The 19,489-nt window shown below is 37.5% G+C and overlaps 1 protein-coding gene across 1 annotated transcript in view; it reads left to right on the top strand.

Annotated features, from left to right (window-relative positions):
- The window catches only part of hs6st3b (heparan sulfate 6-O-sulfotransferase 3b), a 74,857-nt gene extending 57,015 nt beyond the window's left edge, over nt 1–17,842 (top strand). Inside the window, exon 2 of the mRNA XM_042000805.1 lies at nt 13,747–17,842. Within this exon, the coding sequence (XP_041856739.1) occupies nt 13,747–14,515 (769 nt within the window). The 3' untranslated portion in view covers nt 14,516–17,842. The remainder of the gene's footprint in view (nt 1–13,746) is intronic.
- Nucleotides 17,843–19,489: the final 1,647 nt, after the last annotated feature.

Below are 19,489 nucleotides of genomic sequence, written 5' to 3' on the forward strand. Positions count from 1 at the left end.
GGCAGGTTAATCCATTCCTGTAGCTAATTCCAGGAAGTTATACAGGGTATAATCTAGAGGTGTTGCCAAGGAGAATAAGACTTAAAGACCAAACCAAACCTATTCAAAACTGATAGCTGTCTTATTTCTCTCTTGTTAGGAGTGTTTTGGTGGAGGAAAATCTACAAGTTTGCTTACTGTGGACTGCAGGGCAAACTCCTACCTACACTATCATCATGCAGGGCTCTTCCAAAGGCTAGCCTAAATAGAGGTCACTCATACCGTACAGTAGGTTACCCATTTTCCACTGAGCTCCTGGTACTGGGCTGGTACTAAAGCCTGCAGTTCAGCTCAGCTTCAGCATCTTCTAAAACAGGTTTGTTTTTCCACAAGAGCCACATCAAATTTCAGCTAGCCTGTATTGTTTGAACTACCTAGTGCACTCTGATTTTCCATACAGGACATTGAAACAGTTTTTATTTGACACATCACACACTTTGTGTTATGCTACTTGTAAATTAATGTCTTCATAACTCCAGTCTGTGATTGTTGAAGTGGTTGTGGTGGTGAATGCTCTTCACAGGCAGCTGACTCTTCCGAATACCAGCTGGTATTTATAGAATGGAATAGATTAGAATAGAATAAATCTTTACTGTCCATCAAAGTGGAAAATTTTCTTCGGCTCACCTTTACAAAAGACAGGCACCCCTAAAACACAGTACTTTAGCTCAACCAAGTACTAAATAAGCTGTGTGCACTTATGCCCAAGTTGATATTGTTTGATGAAATCGTGATCTTGTATTTAAACAAAATAGCTTACAAAATAAAAAAATAAAAAAATGCACTGCCTCTAGCACTACATGACAGCACCTGGGTCCAACTGGACTCACAGCACTGATTACCACTTAATTATGTCCCATCTTGTTTAAATTCTTGCTTGTGTTGTTCTTTCTCTCAAATGTAAGTCGCTTTGGATAAAAGCGTCTGCTAAATGACTGTAGAATAGAATAGAATAGAATATTGCATAGGTGCAATGAATACGAATGAATACAAATGGAACAAAAAGACATCTAAAAGACCTTAAATGTCAACTTCAAGAGGTAAAAAGTAAAAGTGCAGCAGTTCGAATCAACCTCTGTGGATGTGTCACTTTGTTGAGTTAAGAATGCTGATGTCATTTAGAATAAAAGACATTTTGAAGGGACCTTTAGCCGGGGCAAGTAATCGCCTTCTTGACTTCACAGAGCAGAGAGGGATTGCTATCTGCCAGGATTCACTTAGCTTTCCTCTTCATCCTTTCAAAATAAACATTCACATAAGGCAGTTGAGGTTTTACCAGAACTTTGCCACAATCCTGTTTAATTTGTTTTTACACTTACAGCTTAATTGACCAAACCAAACAGGGAGCTGAAAGGTTTAAAATCTCTGGATATGTAACATACACAAGTTCTACAATCTGAGGACTGACACCAAGATAGCTTAGCCGTCTGAGAAGACAGAGTCTCTGTGGACATTTCTGAAAACATGAATGCTGTTATTTATAAATGCTGTGTGAACAGAATTCAAGCTGGACCTATAATTAAAAACTTTATATATTTAGACCCATCCATTTTTAAATTAAGTTGACAACAGTGTAATAATACAATTTAAAATAGCAGGAAAGTGAGAAGAACATTGAGCTCATGCTCTTATGATGCTGCTTCTTATTTTTAAGTCTTGGTTTAGGTGGTGTTTTTTTTTTTTTTTTTTTTATTAACTTTGACAAAGTTTTAGTTGGTTCAGTCGATCACCATAATTCCTGCTCCCAGCCGCTGATATGCAGATTTAGTCGCAAACCAGCAAAATGTTGGTTCTAGCAACAGTTTTCTTGGCCCAGAGACAATGCTTGATTGATTCATTATTTACATTCAGACAACTTTATTAATCCCAAAGGGAACTTCATTTGTCTCCATCAGTACCAGCAGTTCAACAGACAAAAGATTACAAGACCAGAGTTAAGTTCAAAGAAAAGGGAAATACATAAGAATCATAATTAAAATAATAATAAATAAAAAAAAAAAAGATTGAAGAGTGACGGTCGAGGTTAGGATATAAAGTAACTAAAGATATTATCAGAATGTAGTAGTCTAATGGCTGAAGGAATAAATAACTTCTTTTACTTAAGCGAGTGCACCATCACAAACTCCTCAGCCATAATGTGATGGGTTTGGCTGATGATGGTGATAGCTTTTAACCTGGGTCAGAATTAACTAAAATCATTCTGTTTTAATCCAATTATTAGTGGATATGATTAGGATGGGTATGTAAGCCAGACTATACATTTGCGATACTAATTGGCTGTAAAGTCAAAGTAAAAAGTGAATTTTCCCCTAAACCCAAACAAGGGCCAACAATATCTAAATGTAGTCATCCAGAACTTTAATAATGCTGATGTTTCTACAAGTAGATTTGATTCTGCGAGCTCAGTTAATGTGTCAGAAAACAAATCAAAAATGTTGTCGCTCAATGATTTCCTAATGTGCTCTCTATTCATATTTTTGGAAACAGAGTAAATAACATTATATAAAGTATTTCTTTGTACTTAGAAACCGTGTTTCATAACACATTTCATGCTCCATGTTCATCACAACAAAGCCGGTTTTCTCAGCTGTAGCCAGAAACGTGTCCACTCTTTGATCTCAGTTCTTTATAAAAAACTAAGCCAACTTGAAATTGTTTGTTGAGGCAGAATCAGACAATCAATATGCTGCTTTCACCTCCCATCAGCTTCTATCATTATCTGAACGAGGTATCCCGGGGGGGAAATAAAGAAAAAACTAAAAACACTCAGAGAGGGCAGACCTTTGATAAGTCATTGTACACACACACATACACACACACACACATATATATATATATATATATATATATATATATAAACTTGATTATTGTAACAGTATTTTTACAGGTCTACTTAAAAAATCAAGTAAACACCTGCAGCTGATTCAGAACTCTGCTGCCACATCAGTCCAGCTCTAAGGTCTTTACACTGGCTGCCTGTTCGTCAGAGAATAGACTTTAAAGTTCTGCTGCTGGTCTATAAAGCTCTGAATGGTTTAGGACCAAAATACATCAGTGACCTCTTGACCCAGTATGAACCTACCAGAACCCTCAGGTCATCTGGTTCCAGTTTCTTATCAGTTCCCAGAGTCAGAACCAGACATGGAGAAGCTGCATTCGGCTTCTATGCTCCACATGTTTGGAACGAACTCCCAGAAACCCTCAGATCAGCTGAAACACTCAGTTTATTTAAATATAGTTTTTAACAATAAATAAAACAATAAATAAAACAATAGTTTTTATTTAGAAGTCAAAATCTACATCTGGTTCTTTTAAGCTGGAATCATGTTTTAATATTGTCTTTAACTTTATTTCTTGCATTTCATCTATTTTATTTTAGCATATTCCTTCAGCTATCATTTCATTAATTGCATTTCTTTTAATCTTTGATTATTTATTTTTATTTTTTTAATGCACTTGTCTGCACCCTGCTGTAATGATTTATGTAAAGAACTTTGAATAGTCTTGTACATGAAATGTGCTATACAAATAAATTTGCCTTTGCCTTTATATATATATATATATATATATATATATATATATATATATATATATATATATATATATATATATATATATATATATATATATATATATATATATATTTGTCCCCCAATGATTGTGGGCATTATTTTTGAGTTAGAAGCTCTAAGGACAGAATTATCTATAAATTCCTGGAACCAGGCAGTGATCCAGATCACTCCCAGAATCAAATTACTTGTTCCTTATTATTTATTTCCTGAAAATGTAATCAAAATCCATCCATAACTTCTTGAGTTATGCTGCTAACAGACAGACAGACAAACGTACGCCACCGAAAACATGACCTTTGCCTTGGCGGAGGTAAAAAGCAAAAAGGTAAAAACACAAAGAGCTAGAAGAGTGATGAATGCTTATATGCAGTGCTCCTAGTGAAGGGCATCAAAGGGAGACAATCTCACAACAGAACAAGAGACAAACTCAGCGGATACAAGGGGGGATTGACGAGTGAAATCAGCAGCGTGATTAATGTGACAACCTTTAAGAAAAGGTTATGGATCCAGAGGGAACTCTAATGTCTGTAAGACATGCAGGAGAAGGAGAGTGAAGTAAAGGGCAGGAGTCAATGGAGGTGTTAGATTACAGGAATACTCCACTCATGTGGACTACTACAGTGTGTCTTCAGGTGAGTACTCCCTCACATAAGTATATTTTCCCTCTTGACTGACAGTGTTAAATACTGTAATAAGACGTTATAATATAGCTCAATATGCTCTAAACACAAGTTTGAAAAATGATTCTAACTCCTTTTTAGTGTAATTACTAAAAATTTATTGAGGCAAACAATATTTTTTGAGATGTTGAGAAACAACACTAAATAATTTAGTAATTAAATATGTTCTCACAATAAAAAAAAAAGTCAACCCAGTTGGATTTTATTGAAAATTTCTGATGCTTTTTCAGTCATTTTAGATATGAGCAATAATGAAGTTGCAGGGCTGAGTGAATCATTCTCATCAATTAGTGATCATTAAGCCATTTAAACAAACCTTTTAGAGTTTCCCTTTACCAGATTTTGTTCCTCCTGAGAGCAGTTATTTTGTTTTTCTTCCTTAATTTCCGTGTAAGACACATCCATCTTGGCAATTACTGTCTCAGATGGTGTGGTAGCCAAAGTCATATCTGTTGGGTAAAGGGCCCAGAAATAAGAAGAGGCACATACATATGACTCATGAAGTTCTAATTTCAATAAAGATAAGATTAGAAAATTAGATGATTCTTCCCTAAAACTTCCAATGCAGTCCTAACCCCCTTCCAAATTAGATATAGGATATCTTACTAATCTACTTTTTTTTAAGTTGGAGAAACAAGATAACCGTGTAAAAACTAATTCCAATTGTTTCTGTGGTGTATGTTGTTTTTGCACATACATGAACCACGTGGGGGTTACATGACGTAATGAGTTGCTGGGATGACAGCAGCAAAACAATCAGGATTGTGGCAGATCCGCTTTTGTTAGAAAATGAATGAGTGAAGAATTAATAAGCATTTGGACGATCGGATTAAATCTGGATATAATGTAAATACAACTGATTGGATCACTTTATCTTGTGTCCATGTAAACATGTCAGCTGGAATCTCCAACCAGATTGATTTCAATCAAATGGATTAAATGTTTGTCCCTTTACATGTAAACGTAGCTATTGATATGCAAACTGAAAACCAAGCTGGTCTGAGGTCCGTAGGACTACTCCTATTGGCTGAGCATATTTTCATGTTTATCCAAAATTGTTCTAACTGTAGTTGTGAATTGCATGCTAGTGTATCATTCAGTTCAACTCAGCTTTAAAACAATTGCTTATTTAAACAGCAATTTACATCTCACATAGCATGAAGTTTAGAAAGAATGCCTTTAAGGCCTCCATAGTGATAGAAATGTGTGATCCTTGGGCACCGTTATAGCTTTATGCTCCAAGACTCCTAACTGCTTCATGCAGACTGTCACCCACAGTCTTGAGTGATTCTCCTGACTATGATGTTTCATGAGGGGACATATTTGCAGCAAATGACAGTAAAAAGATACTTATTTATTTATGTTTTTAATGCCCTTGAAAACCACAGTGGAGTTATAAAGGGAGATAAAGGCTGTCACATTGTGATGATAAATCAGAGAAGTGAACCAGGAATAAGCACAAAGGTTACATGTTGCACAAGTAACTTTATACGCATATGTACCACCCTCTGACCCAACAACATTAGTCAGCCCCATTGTTGTACTGGAACATGCTCTGTCTTTACAAAAAGCCAAAAAAAAAAAAACTTTCCAGCTTACAAAAATGTTGTCTTGGCTTTTCTAGTTTATCCTTAAGCAATTGCAACAATATCCAACAACAAAATCTCAACATGTGTTTTTAGTTTCTCCATTTTCAAACACCATGAGTTCAGGCTGAAAGTACAGTGTCACATTTAGCCGCCTGTAATCAAGGAGAAGCAGTGGGCTGATGGTGTCATTGGGGCTAATTATGGGTAATTAGAAGCCAGTTGTCTCTGACACTAGCATTGGCTTGGAATAAAATGTGGTGAATTGTCTGTTCCTTCATGGTGTATAAGTTAGGTGTTTCAGTGACTATACTCATAGAGAGCTAACTTTTTTTTTTAGCTATGTTAGCAGGATGCACTAATGGCTGCCATGTTAGTCTTTTGCAAAGTCTTGTTCATTCAGCTATTGACACTGTTAATCAAATGCCACTCAACAACCACTGAAAGGACTGCTATGAAATATTTCACTGTCATGGTTTCAGCAGCGTGCATATACATGAGGTGATACCCAGACTTTTCCTGTAAGCAAGCATTTATAGTCAAGTGGAATTTTGGAACGATCAACATTTGGTAAGCGTATGCACAAGCACACTAATACTAACAGTCCAATTTCAGCCTATTAGCACATCAAAATAAGATTCTTATAAAGAAAAATAGCATTTACCCCCAAAACACAAGAGTATTGATATTGTAGATTCATGAGCAGATTAATTAGCTAGTAGAGTATAGCTGTTAGCTCAGAGCCAAGAGCTGCTAATGACTTGTAGGAAGAGGGTAAAATTCATGCATTCAGTACTAAACTTGTGTTACAAATGTAATAATTTGTACACAATAATTATCCATCAAAGAAACAGCATCATACCTGCTTCTATTTTCAGTTTCCATTCTAACTTCTATAACCATTTTTATTAAGTGTAGCGTAAACATATTAAATCATTAAAAATCAGGACACCACCCACAGACAGAAAAATTATATAGCTTATATCGTTAAATAAATCATTCTTGCAGTAGAGTTCTTGTTGGAATTAACCTTAACCACAAAAGGAAACCACAAAAAAATGACTAAGTAAAGTCATTAGGACTGTCAAAAATAACACACATTTTTCCAGTGTTCTTTTTTAAACTTATTGTGCACCAATGTTTGCACCAACGTGTCTTCTCTAGTGGCTCTAGTGGCTCTTTGGTAGTCTCTGTTTGTGTAGCAGCTGTTTCCTTCCCCTCATGTTGTTCTGTGAATAATGACGGCTGCTTTTTTTCTCTTGTTGCGTGTGTTTATCATTCAGCTGAGAAGAAGGAAACTAGTGGTTCATGGTTCACACCATCACATATTTATCCAAAATCATTGTTTTTGGCAGGACCTTCTGTAACGCAGTAGTTGGCTGGTGGTAGCAAAGGTTCACGCCTCACCTATGGAGGGGTGGGTCTAGAAAAGTTTTCATGAGGGGCCAGTTAATATTGAACTGATTTTTACAACTAAAGTGATCATCTAATGTAAAAAAGTTAAGAAAAACTTATAAAACAAACTGCCAATGACATATTTTAACAACAGTTGCTAACTTTGGGTGATGCTGCTGTTGGACTTTTATCAGTGCTGCACAAACACTTACACTTCAATGATAAAAGACAAAACATGTTTTTATAAAAAAATAAAACCTTCAGCTCAGTCATTTTGTGTCCACTGGTTGGACATCATGTCCTCTTACCACCTTGTGAAGAGTATAAAAAGTCCCTGAATTCCTCCAAGACATGATACAACTCTTCTGTGGACTAAAGATAAGTCAAACTGGTGGCTGAGCACCTGTGAAAAGAGGAATTATGATAGTATCATCTAAAAAATTTTTCATCCCAAAAAACACATGCTTGACCATGAACATGTTTGTGTTGGTGAGAGGGCTTACCCAAGACTGTCTGGAAAACTTGTTCAGCTGCATTAGGCAGAGGAATCCTGCCCTAATACCAGTGAAGTTTAACCAGGCAACTGAAAAATATTAAATAATTACTAATTTTCACAATAAAATCTTTTTTTTTAATTAATGATTTCCACATTTATCCAGCAGGGCCAGGCTGTCTCTTCATTAATGCTGCTACCTCTGATAACATAATGTCTGTTAAAGGAGGTAAAACTCCAGCTGAATTAACCATATAAATCTTACAGAAGAAAAGCTAAATATGTCGTTACAATTCTAGCTGATACAGTTTACTACCAGGAATTAAATTCATGCGTAACAGTTGTCCTATAATCAACAATATATGTGTATATATATATATACAGTATATATATATATATACATATATATATATATATATATATATATATATATATATATATATATATATAATGTTTTTCAATAAATTTGTTATTAATATAGGCTTACTGGCAGCATCTGCAGTGACTGGAGTCTGGCTGACATTAGCTTACCACAGATTAACAACAGCTAGCTGGTTAATTACACAATTAATTGACTAAAACAATGCATTAACTTTAAAAAGTCAACTGTGTTGACTTCTTTTTTTTACAGGACATTCATCTAATGGCCCACAATACCAAGAAATGTAGTAATTTCAGCCACATACCAGAGAAAATGCTTCCAGGAGTGTTCCTCTGAGCCATTTTTTAAGTTGCCTCAAACTTTCCATATTCAAACCAGTGATTTTAGTGTCAGACATAAATGTTCTCTTTCAGGGACTGTTAATCCTCTGGCCATCTGTTTAAAATCCAGCTGTGACATTTGTTGATCAATATAATTCCAAAGTATGAATTTTTAGGTGTGTGTCTTATTCCTTCGGGACCCTTTTCCCAACAGAATTTGCTACAAGCATATTTGTCAGTGTACAACGTCAAGGAAACATCAACCAGATGTAGGTTGTGGTAAACATGGCTGCTAAGTTTGTCTTTAAAGGTTTCCTCCATTTCTGTCTCTGATAATATTACTGTGCATGTGTTGCATTTCTGAAAGTGTGAGAATCAACTCTGATTTCAGTCTCGGTGTTTCATTATCATACTAATTCATTTAGATTTATCCAGATATAGTTATTTCTCCTTTTGTTCATTGCACACTAAAACTGAATTTATTTACAAGAAAAGAACAAAAATGAATTTTAAAACAAAGTTTTGCTCATAATAAAACTCTTCTCCACCCTTCAAGTCTGGAACACTGGGAAACTATGCATGACACTGCTGTGATTAAAAAATAGCTCCAGTCTCCCCTTATTTTGGGGGCATTAGTGACATACTGCAAGATGTCTCAGCGTGTAGATGTACTAAATTAACAGAAAATTGTCATCATATTAAAAGCTCCATTATCATTTAAAACCATTCGGTGATTTTTAAAAAACCTTTTATTCTATTTCATGAAAGAGTATATCTCTTTCGAAAAATAGAATAGAATAGAAAAAGACAGCACAAAGGTCAGTTGTGGGTACAGTAGGTGTCAACATATATCAGGATCACTGAGTCTGATGGATGCTAATCCATTTTTCAAGTATTATTTTAAATCACTAAGACATTTTTTTCCAGTGTCTCAATCATTTCATGACTGCATTTCTCCAAGTCTGAATGCGGTTATTAAAATTACACAGAGCTTCAACATATTCCAGCATCTTCTCCCTTAGCTCCACCTTTCAGCCTTGCTTTACTTTCCATTTTTATCCATACTTTTAAATTCCTCTTCCATCTCTGTTTAATGGCCTCTGTTTAGTTGTGCTTCAGTGAAGTAATGCTTCTGCTTTAGAAATAAGTATTCTGGAGCAGAATGAACTGCAATATGCCTCTTATCCATTATTGATCCATGATTAACTACAGTTCAGCAGGGCTCTAGACTTAAACACACTAAAACGGGCTTGCTAAAACTTGGGATGTAGTTTGTCACAGCACAGCTAAACAAGACAAGCTGTGCTTTTACTATAACATCCACTGGAGAGCAGCCTCCAAGTGTAAACTTTTCATAGCGCTTTTGATAGCTAGTGTGAAATGATTTTGGGGGGGGGGTGATATTGGTGATAACAGAAGCCAAAAGTAAGAGAATCCCATCAACATAAACCCCCTCCCCCTTTGACAGCCATCTGTATCACTCAGGGAAAGCTTCCTCGAGACAGCTCTGCAGACCCGCTGATCCTGATGTATTTTGACACTGATGGTGCACACAACTGACCTTTGGGCTGTCGAGTGCACTCAGACAACACTTGTGTTTATGTCCCTGGTCTAATGAGGATGTATCTGCACCCAACCAACTCCAGGAGCAAGTGCCAGGATGCAGCTGCTCCTACCAGGGCAGCTTCTCGTCTGATTCATAGCAAAGTTTCATCTGTAACGTTCCTGTGGTACTGTTGGAGATGAACGTTTGGAAGTCTTGTGCTTCAGTCTACAATGCTGAACTTTTTTGTGTGTTTTTGTTTATGACCCTATATAAAGCTTAAACCTATATGATACAGAAGCAATGTGGCTGATACTTTGCCTACATGCTATATAACCTGTGCATGTTCTGTGTCATCTAAGTCTTTTGTTAAGGACAGGATAGCTGAGAGTATTTCACTTCATAGGATGGATAAATGTAGACTAGAAAAAAAGCCTAATATAAACGCAAGCCACAAAAACCCAGAACAACTCACATGCTTAGAAGTGGCTGGTTTGCCTAAATCGACAGTAAGCATAGTCTCATTTGTATCAGACAAAAAAACTGACTGAAGCCAACTATGGAGAACAAACAGAAGAAGTAGTTTGTGTTTGTTTTTTTATATTTTTCCACCCCTGGGTGAAACTGTGTTTGTTTGCTGTGTTGAAAGCACTGAAGCTGCGCTGACAGCAGCTTTGGAGTCAGGGTGAAACCTCAGCGCTGCGCTCCACTTTACCTACTCACACTGCTCTCAGGGGGCGCTTGCATCATTAAATATTCACATGACACGCACAAAAGGCATCATCTTCGGAGAGGTTTACCTGGCCGTCACCTGTCCAATCTTTGTTTTCCATCAAAATGTGCTTTCACTGGAGGTCAGCGTTCAGATGTTTGGGTGCATGATGCACAATATCAAACCTGACTTTATTTATACTGTTGTTTTGGGATTTTATATCTATATACGGAAGCGTCCAGCTGCCACAGCCATGAAAAAAATATCGAAGCAGTTTCTCGTTATAACGAGATAGATTCTCGTTATAACGAGATATAAATCACGTTTTAACTAGATGTATTTATCTCGTTATAACGAGAATCTTTCTCGTTATAACGAGATAAGTTAAAAATGTATTTATCTCGTTATAACGTGATAAGTTTATTATAAGAACATAGCCTGTACTGTATGCAGATGTTGTTACGACCTATATTGGAGCAAAATACATTTCATGGAAAATATACTCATCAAGCAGAAACTTTTCAGTTCTTTGTGACAATGATTAATTGTTCTACTCTGGTTTATTGCTGTACAGAAATGTGGGACAGTTATGAGAAACACGTAGGTCACCTGCCTGCGCACAGTGACACGGTGCGTGCCTGTGTGTGTCTGAATTGCCACAGAGCAGGCATCCCCAACCTGGGACCTCTTGAGCCAGTGTCCTGAAGGTTTTCAGTGTGGTTTATTATTTCCAGAGAAATTCCTAATTTACTACATGGGATTAAGTTTTACTTCATTGGAGAGATTTGATGAAGCTTGGAGGAGACTTGTTGACGTTGCACCCTTTAAGTAGACAGGACCACGTCTTTATGTCGGCAACTTATTTCTCCCAGTCCCAGCGGTGCATAAAGCCTTTATAATTTTCATTTTTATTGTCAGGAGACAACATATTATTAACTGAAAGCAGCGCGCACACCCTATTGTCACTCAGACACACGCACGCACCGTCTCACTGCGTGCAGGCAGGTGACGCACCGTGTTGCTTATAACGGTCTTGTGTGCAAGAATAAGGTCTGCACCAGCCTGTTAACGACCCATTATTTGAGTCAGGTGTGCTGCAGTATGGACATACTGAAAACCTGCAGGACACTGGCTCAAGAGGTCCCAAGTTGGGGATGCCTGCTCTGTGGCAATTCAGACACACACACGCACCGTCTCACTGTGCGCAGGCAGGTGACCTACGTGTTTCTCATAACTGTCCCACATTTCTGTACAGCAATAAACCAGAGTAGAACAATTAATCATTGTCAAAAAGAACTGAAAAGTTTCTGCTTGATGAGTATATTTTCCATGAAATGTATTTTGCTCCAATATAGGTCGTAACAACATCTGCATACAGTACAGGCTATGTTCTTATAATAAACTTATCACGTTATAACGAGATAAATACATTTTTAACTTATCTCGTTATAACGAGAAAGATTCTCGTTATAACGAGATAAATACATCTCGTTAAAACGTGATTTATATCTCGTTATAACGAGAATCTATCTCGTTTTAACGAGAAACTGCTTCGATATTTTTTTTCATGGCTGTGGCAGCTGGACGCTTCCGTATCTATACATTTATGTACTGTGATTGATTTTAATAGAGAAGCAAGTATAGATTTTTTTCTCTTTTTTTCTGTAGTGGGATGTAAAAACACAAACAACAGCAGAAATAAAAACCACCATTTGAAAAACAACAAAAAGATTTATTTTATAGTGAGGTGGGGCCGAGAGGAACACGGTGCTGGAGATCAACACAGACAGACGTGTGTGACGCCTTGTTATACTCCAGATGAAATTACACCACTAGTTTTTCACATATAGATTTTTTTAATTCCTGGAAATGATTATTTTTTGCTTATTACTCCTTTAAAAAAAAGCAAACACAAAACAGAAAACACATTCAGAAAACAAAACAAGATGATAAAAAACAAAATATTGCAAAATTTTGACAAAACACAACAAATGTTTCTGTATTTTTTATATGTTCCTTTTTTTCTAATTTTCTGAAAAGTTAGTTTTGGTCTTATTGCATTTTTTGAAAGTTTTCGGGCTTCATGTGGAAACAAACTTTGCCTCTTTCCTGTGGCTCTTGGAGACAACTTGTCTGACTGATAGAAAGATCCAGGTTTTATGCTCTTGTAGGGTCATTCACACCTGAGAGGCATTGAGGTCACATGTCTGTCACAGACTCACTCGACAGCCTTGTGGGTGTTTGGGGTTTGTTTTCACCTGTTAGTTGTTTACCAAGCCAGCCATCACGTGAGTTGCTGTGCTCACATAAACACCTGGAACTCACCACTAGTCAGTTAGAACTAATGAAGCCTTTTGGAAGAGATGTTAAATCTTTTCAAGAACCAATAACTACTTTGGGATTTCTAAGACCAACTTGATTAGAATCTACAGTGACACATTTTGCGTTGTGCTGTCATGTTTTGCGTGCCAAGGTCACTTTGTTGAGTCTTTGAACTGAAGTAATGCTGGCTTGCTTCTTTTTGGATGTTCATTTGACAATTATTGCAGGAACCAGCAATTCAGTATTAAAGACAGCCAAATGTGTTTTTCTTCACTACATAACTGGATAACAAAGGGTTGGATTCACATTTAAAAGTGCTACAGAAGCTGAAACCTCATTATTCTGTAAGAATGGTTTGGTTGGGTCAGTTTTTTTTCTCATTTTGTCTGTCTGTGAATTAAAACTATGTCTTGATAGCTAATTAAACTCTTTGTTGGCAGGTGGGAGAAATCTGTGGAATCTAAACAGTACTTGCCCCCTTATGTAAATTCATCGGTCTGGTTCAAGAGTTCATTTTATGAGGGCAATATATAGAAACCAACTATAATAGTCTCATTAGTGAGACTTTCAGTTTTCCAATTAGCATTCAACCTTGAAGTTTCATAGAGAGACAAAACTCACCATCTGTCAGCACAATGTAAGGTGGCCCTCTGTGATGGTGATGCACTCACAGCTTTCTAACTGTGTTTGTTTTGGCTGCAGGAACTTTTACTACATCACCATGCTGCGTGACCCAGTCTCCCGCTACCTGAGCGAGTGGAAACATGTCCAAAGAGGAGCCACATGGAAGACTGCCCTCCATATGTGTGATGGACGCTCTCCCACCCAGGATGAGCTGCCCACCTGCTACAGTGGGGATGACTGGTCTGGTGTCACCCTGTCAGAGTTCATGAACTGCCCATCAAACCTGGCCAATAACCGTCAGGTCCGTATGCTGGCTGACTTGAGTCTGGTGGGCTGCTACAATTTATCCTCTATGAATGAGAGCCAACGCAACCACATTCTCTTAAGTAGCGCCATGAGCAACCTGAAGAACATGGCTTTCTACGGCCTGACTGAGTTTCAACGCAAGACGCAGTACCTGTTTGAGCGGACGTTCAGCCTACGCTTCATCTCTGCTTTCACACAGATCAACAGCACGCGAGCGGCCAATGTGGACCTGAGTGAGGCTGTGCGCAAACGGATCGAGGAGCTTAACTTTTTAGATATGCAGTTATATGAGTATGCAAAGGACCTGTTCCTCCAGCGGTTCCAGTTCACCCGCCAGAGGGAGCACCAAGAGGTACGCTTGAAGAGGCGCGAGGAGAGGCGTTGGTTGAGGGTGCAAAGAGAGCAGGACAGGCCATGGCCACCCAAACAAAAAGTGAGGGGAAACAGAGGCGGGAGAGGGAATGAAGGCTTTGAAAAGGAAACTGACAGTGACTTGCCCACCACCACTGAGGACTACACAAGCCAAGTGGCCCGTTGGTGAGGTCTCATCAAGAGAGATCAGCAAGAGAGTGGAGCTGGTGAAGATTTCTCACAGACATTTTGTTCAAATCTCTCTTGCACATCCTAGGTCTCTCTTTGTGTCTCACTAATAATCTGTCCCCTGCTTCTATCTGTTTTGCCAGCTTCAGTGTGATACGAGTGCTCCGCTAATTCTTTATGAAAAATGCCAAGCCTGTGATTCTCACAGCAGCTCTGTCTTGGAGTGCCCTTTTGTGTCTTAAATATTTAAATGATGTTTATATATTCCTTTTATTGAGCTATTGCCTTGGTTATTTTTGATTTGCTGAATGAGACAGTAAGTCAAAGAGAGAGAAAACAAAAGAAGCTGCTATAGACTGCTCTGAGTTTTTCATTTTAACATTCACAGCAAATTGATAAATGTCATTGAAGACACTGTCCATGCCCGTTCTCACTTCAGTGGCATTATATTTCTGTCAGGACCCCTGGTGTCACAATTAAAGCAGAGAGCAGACTTAAAAGTTAGTATTTTTAACACCCCATGTAAACTTAAAAATTCTTTGCATTTGACTGATCTCTAGATGTACTAGAGGGCACTGGGCTGCCATGTTTCTGTGCTCGAGGAGCAGATGGGAAGGGTTAAGGGTCTTGCCAAAGGGCCCATGGTGGTTCCCTCTGGTGCAGTGGGAATTCAAACCCAGGTTTTCCATACCCAAATCCCCACCTCTGTAACTACTAGGCTACCACAGGGAAGTGTGCTCATATCAAAACTGTCCATAATCTTTACCAGAACATAACCAAGTAGTATCTGTGCCTAAAACTTACCAGGAAATTGTGCTGCCCAAACCTAACCAAACAGTGAACAAAACAGTAAATAAAAGTAAAAGTATGCAGTGAGTGGATGAAAGAAATGGTTGCTTACCAGTTGGTATTTCATGCTTGATGATCATGTGACTTTTCATCTACTCTAAGGTGACCTTTCTGCTTGTTTAGAAGTAAAATAACTTTTGCAGTCAGGATCCAATATTTCTACGACCTCTGTGTCAGTGTACTAAGAACGTTGTGTACTTGGAAATATCAAGAGTTTACACAGAAAACAAGTATTAGATGCCCTGAGAATGAGAATGGATCGCAATGTACAAAGTCTTAGAAAACATATTTCTTCTAAAAGCTGCTGAAAAAATATTATGGTTGCATGTCACACATACACAGTATACTTATAGCTGACAAGGGTGATTTTCAAAAGAAAGGGATGCACATGATATTGGCAAAACGTTATCAGCTGATAAATGCTCTAAATGTTGAGCCAAAAAAAAAAAAATTAACACTGACAAGCAAAGAGGGTCAATTCTGGCCTGTTTAATGATTTCAAGTTTTTTTTGCTAAGCTTAAGATCATCCACGCTCAGTGAAGTAAGATAAATTCCAACACAGTTTTCCCTAATTTTTGTGTAAAGATAAATCTGGCATGTTTTAAATGTGAATCAAATTCATTTTCACCCTTTTGTTTTTTTTTTTTTTTTGTGTTTGTTTGTTTTCACAGAAACTAAAAGTTTGGGCCATTAAGATGAGAATAAGACAAAAAGGAAAAAAAGATTAGGCTTTCAGATTTGATATCAAATAGAAGTTCAGAAAAGTGAGGAACCAGGAAAAAAATCATCATTTTAGTTATTTAGCTAGTTATATATCTAGTCAGCTGATGACAAAGTGCTATCAGGTGGGCCTGTTGGTGAGGCTGCCTGATGGTGAAGGGAGACAGCTTTCTGAATACATTAAACCATCATTGCCCACATCCATGCTGTGCTGGATGATTTCAAAACTGTAATTCTCTGTTTTTTTTTTTACAAGACTTAGTATACATGTTCAGAAATGCCCAAAAGCTCACAGCAATCTCTTCCTTCTCAGCAAAACTTTTTTGTGGTTAATCTGGCTTGACTGAGAGGTGTAAACAGACTCCCTCTGGTTTCTGCTTCTGCTTAATCAGTTGAGATTAGTTGTTGCATTCAGGACCCATCTTCTGAACAAGTTTACCAAAACTCTGTCTCTGATGTTGATCTTTTGTTTTTAGTGTTCAATTATTTTCTGAAGTACAATCCCTTGCAGACTTGAGCATCTCTCTCAAGTTGTTCTGCTTAACAGAGTGTTTTCTATAAGTAATTCCTGTATGAAGGTGTTGGTAAATAGAGCAGGTGATGAAATGTGCCAGTGTGGCTGGTATGTGGCCTGACTGTGAATGAGATGATCAGCATTCAGTTCTCACGCCTCTCCCTGTCAAACGGGCTGTTTTTACATATTTGTAGACCTGACGGCAACTTTGCTGTGGGCAGTGAGAGCACTCAAACACCAACAGAATACCAGGATTGTTTTTATCTGCTCAAAAAGGCTTTAGTGGCTTGTCTCTTGTCTCATGTTCACTCAAAACACATGCATATGAAATTAAATGTTCACTAAATGTCAACACTGGAGCCCTGTGCAGTGGCTACTGCTACTGTTACAGCAATTTTTCATGTTTCCTCTGTGATTGCAGTTACTCATGAAATACTTCATGTGGTACAGTTTTGTTTCATTTCGTTCTGTCTTGTTTGAGTGATTCATCCAGTCCCTGCAGTGAATATACTGAATGAATATTGGTGTGGTGTTTGCAGCTGTCAGAAGATGTTTCTACGCACCTGTCTGCATGGATGCACTCATGTCTGAATGAGATCAGTTAAGTGTGTGGATAGACAAGAGAGAAGAAATAGGTGGTGTGTTGCACATTTATAACACTCAGTCAAGTGTTTCAAGTGCAGCTAACCACATTACAGCACTGTTCTATGCATAACTGAGAATTCATATAGTGAAGCAATTTGTGATTTAGCAGTGGCAGAATAGGTTAAGATCGTGTAATTTAATGTCAAATGATGGATAATGGTTCATTCAGAAAGCTCTATCATTTTCAGCCAAGAAGCATTATGGCAAACTGTAGAAGGTTCTTCCTGAAATTTACAAGTATCAATATTTAAATGAACATAAAATTGACATTTTTTTAGTCATTATCAGGTTCTTTTAAATTTAATGAGACTAAAAACAATCCATTCGAAATTCAAAACTGTCATCATCACCAAAAAATTGTTCTCTAACAGTATTTATTATGTTTACTTGTAAGCTATTTTTTTTCTTTTTTCACATGTCAATAATTAAAAATGCCAACATTTCTATTCCATTAGATTTTAGGGTCCTGTGGTCCCTGGTTTTATGTTAATGTGGCAAGTATTCACCTTTATTATAAAGGTTTAATGTGTAGGATTTAGTGGCACCCATTGAGGAAGTCGCTTATATAAATCAAAACCAGCTGAAGAATCTCTGCCTCAAGTGCACAAATGAAGTGAACGTAAGTGCAAATAATGCAAAAGCGATCTCATATGCTACTGTAAAAACATGATGGCAGAGAGTTGGCATAAAATTTGGTCTGCTGGAAGTACATGGGGGAAGTTGTCCTCAGTGATTTCTACCACTTAAATTTTCTGACAAGTGGCTCTGTAGCACATCACTTACTGCTCTATTTCCTGAACCCAATCAAGTAGATTTCTCACTTAACCAAACTAAACTAGGGCAAAAAGCCCAAATTTTAAAAAGCTAAAATAAAATTGAAGTTTTCTGACTAGATTTCAGCCTAATTCTTCAAGCTCAGCAGATGCAAACAGCTGCATGAAGGAAGCCTTCTACCAGAAAGCTTGAGGGAATTGTTCTCCCAATATCCAGTCAGAGCATTACCGTACTCTTTTGTGATTAGTTGTTTAACTTTCAGGCATTTGATGAGTTCATTTCTGCCAACAGATGCCTCTTAATCCCCAAGGGCTCTTCTACACCAAGCCGACAACCAGCTGCTGGGCATGTCTAAAGTGTCAGCAAGTTTTTGTCCGTCTTGAATTTTTAGCACGTTCGCCCTAATTCAACTTGAAGAATCGGCCAAAAGGATAGATGAGATTGCTCGATCTGATTCATTGTTCAGTAACGACTGAGTACAGGACAAGGCAGGCAGCAGTAACAAAATACAGCTAACAGTGAGGTTGAGTAACAAAACTGAAGACATCATGACTCAAATTAAACAAGCTCTGCTTGACATGACTGAAAACCACAAAGCACATGCCACTATGTTTACTTTTTACTTTTATCTGTCTGGTCATCTACTTGCCTTTACTGTATAATGCACATTTTACTGCCCTGTTCTGCATTTTGGAGCCATGACTTCTTGGGCAGCTGCAGATTTTTTGTCCTGTGCCACAGTTATAAGTCTATTTAGGTGCCGTTTTGTAAGTTCAGACAATGGAGCCACAGGGAGACCCAGCATGGGGATTTCTCATCCATGCTGATTCTTTACATTGGTTTGGTGTATAAGAGGCTTTGCACGGGACTTCTGATGAAGACAGCGAGGGCTTCTTCAACCATTTATTACACATATTTATTTCTAATCCTGCTGCAATTAAACCACACGTAAATATCTGTTTATGTTCTACACACACTGTATATATGTATGTAAGTGTGTATTAAAAAACACTCTTAAAGAGTAGCATCAAATCAGTTCATGATCTTTTATAAATGTCAATTGTCTAGTTCCAGTTTGCACTCTGTGCTAAACTTAAAAACATTGTTAAATTTTAGGTCACTCAGTAATTCTCAATATTTCTTTCAGTAAATGAAATTCTTAAAGGTTTCCCACCACTTAGAGCAGTATAATTCACATTTGGGTGTAAATAAAGTGATGACGAGGAGCAAATGGAAATTTTCACACTATTATACACCTGTCCACAGAATTGTGTGACATGCCACTTTGTTAACGGAGGAGTTTAATGAACATGTACTGCTGTTCCACAAAATGACATTCCTCTAAGAGTCTGATTTATCTGTTTCATTTGATTTTCACTTTTGCTGAGGAATGGCTTTGCCTGACAGTTACCCGTCATAACTCAAGAGAGTTTTCTTAGTGTAAAAGTTTTCTGTGTACATATTAAAAGTCT

The sequence above is a fragment of the Melanotaenia boesemani genome, chromosome 12, assembly GCF_017639745.1.
Source record: "Melanotaenia boesemani isolate fMelBoe1 chromosome 12, fMelBoe1.pri, whole genome shotgun sequence".
NCBI classification, from domain to species: Eukaryota; Metazoa; Chordata; class Actinopteri; order Atheriniformes; family Melanotaeniidae; genus Melanotaenia; species Melanotaenia boesemani.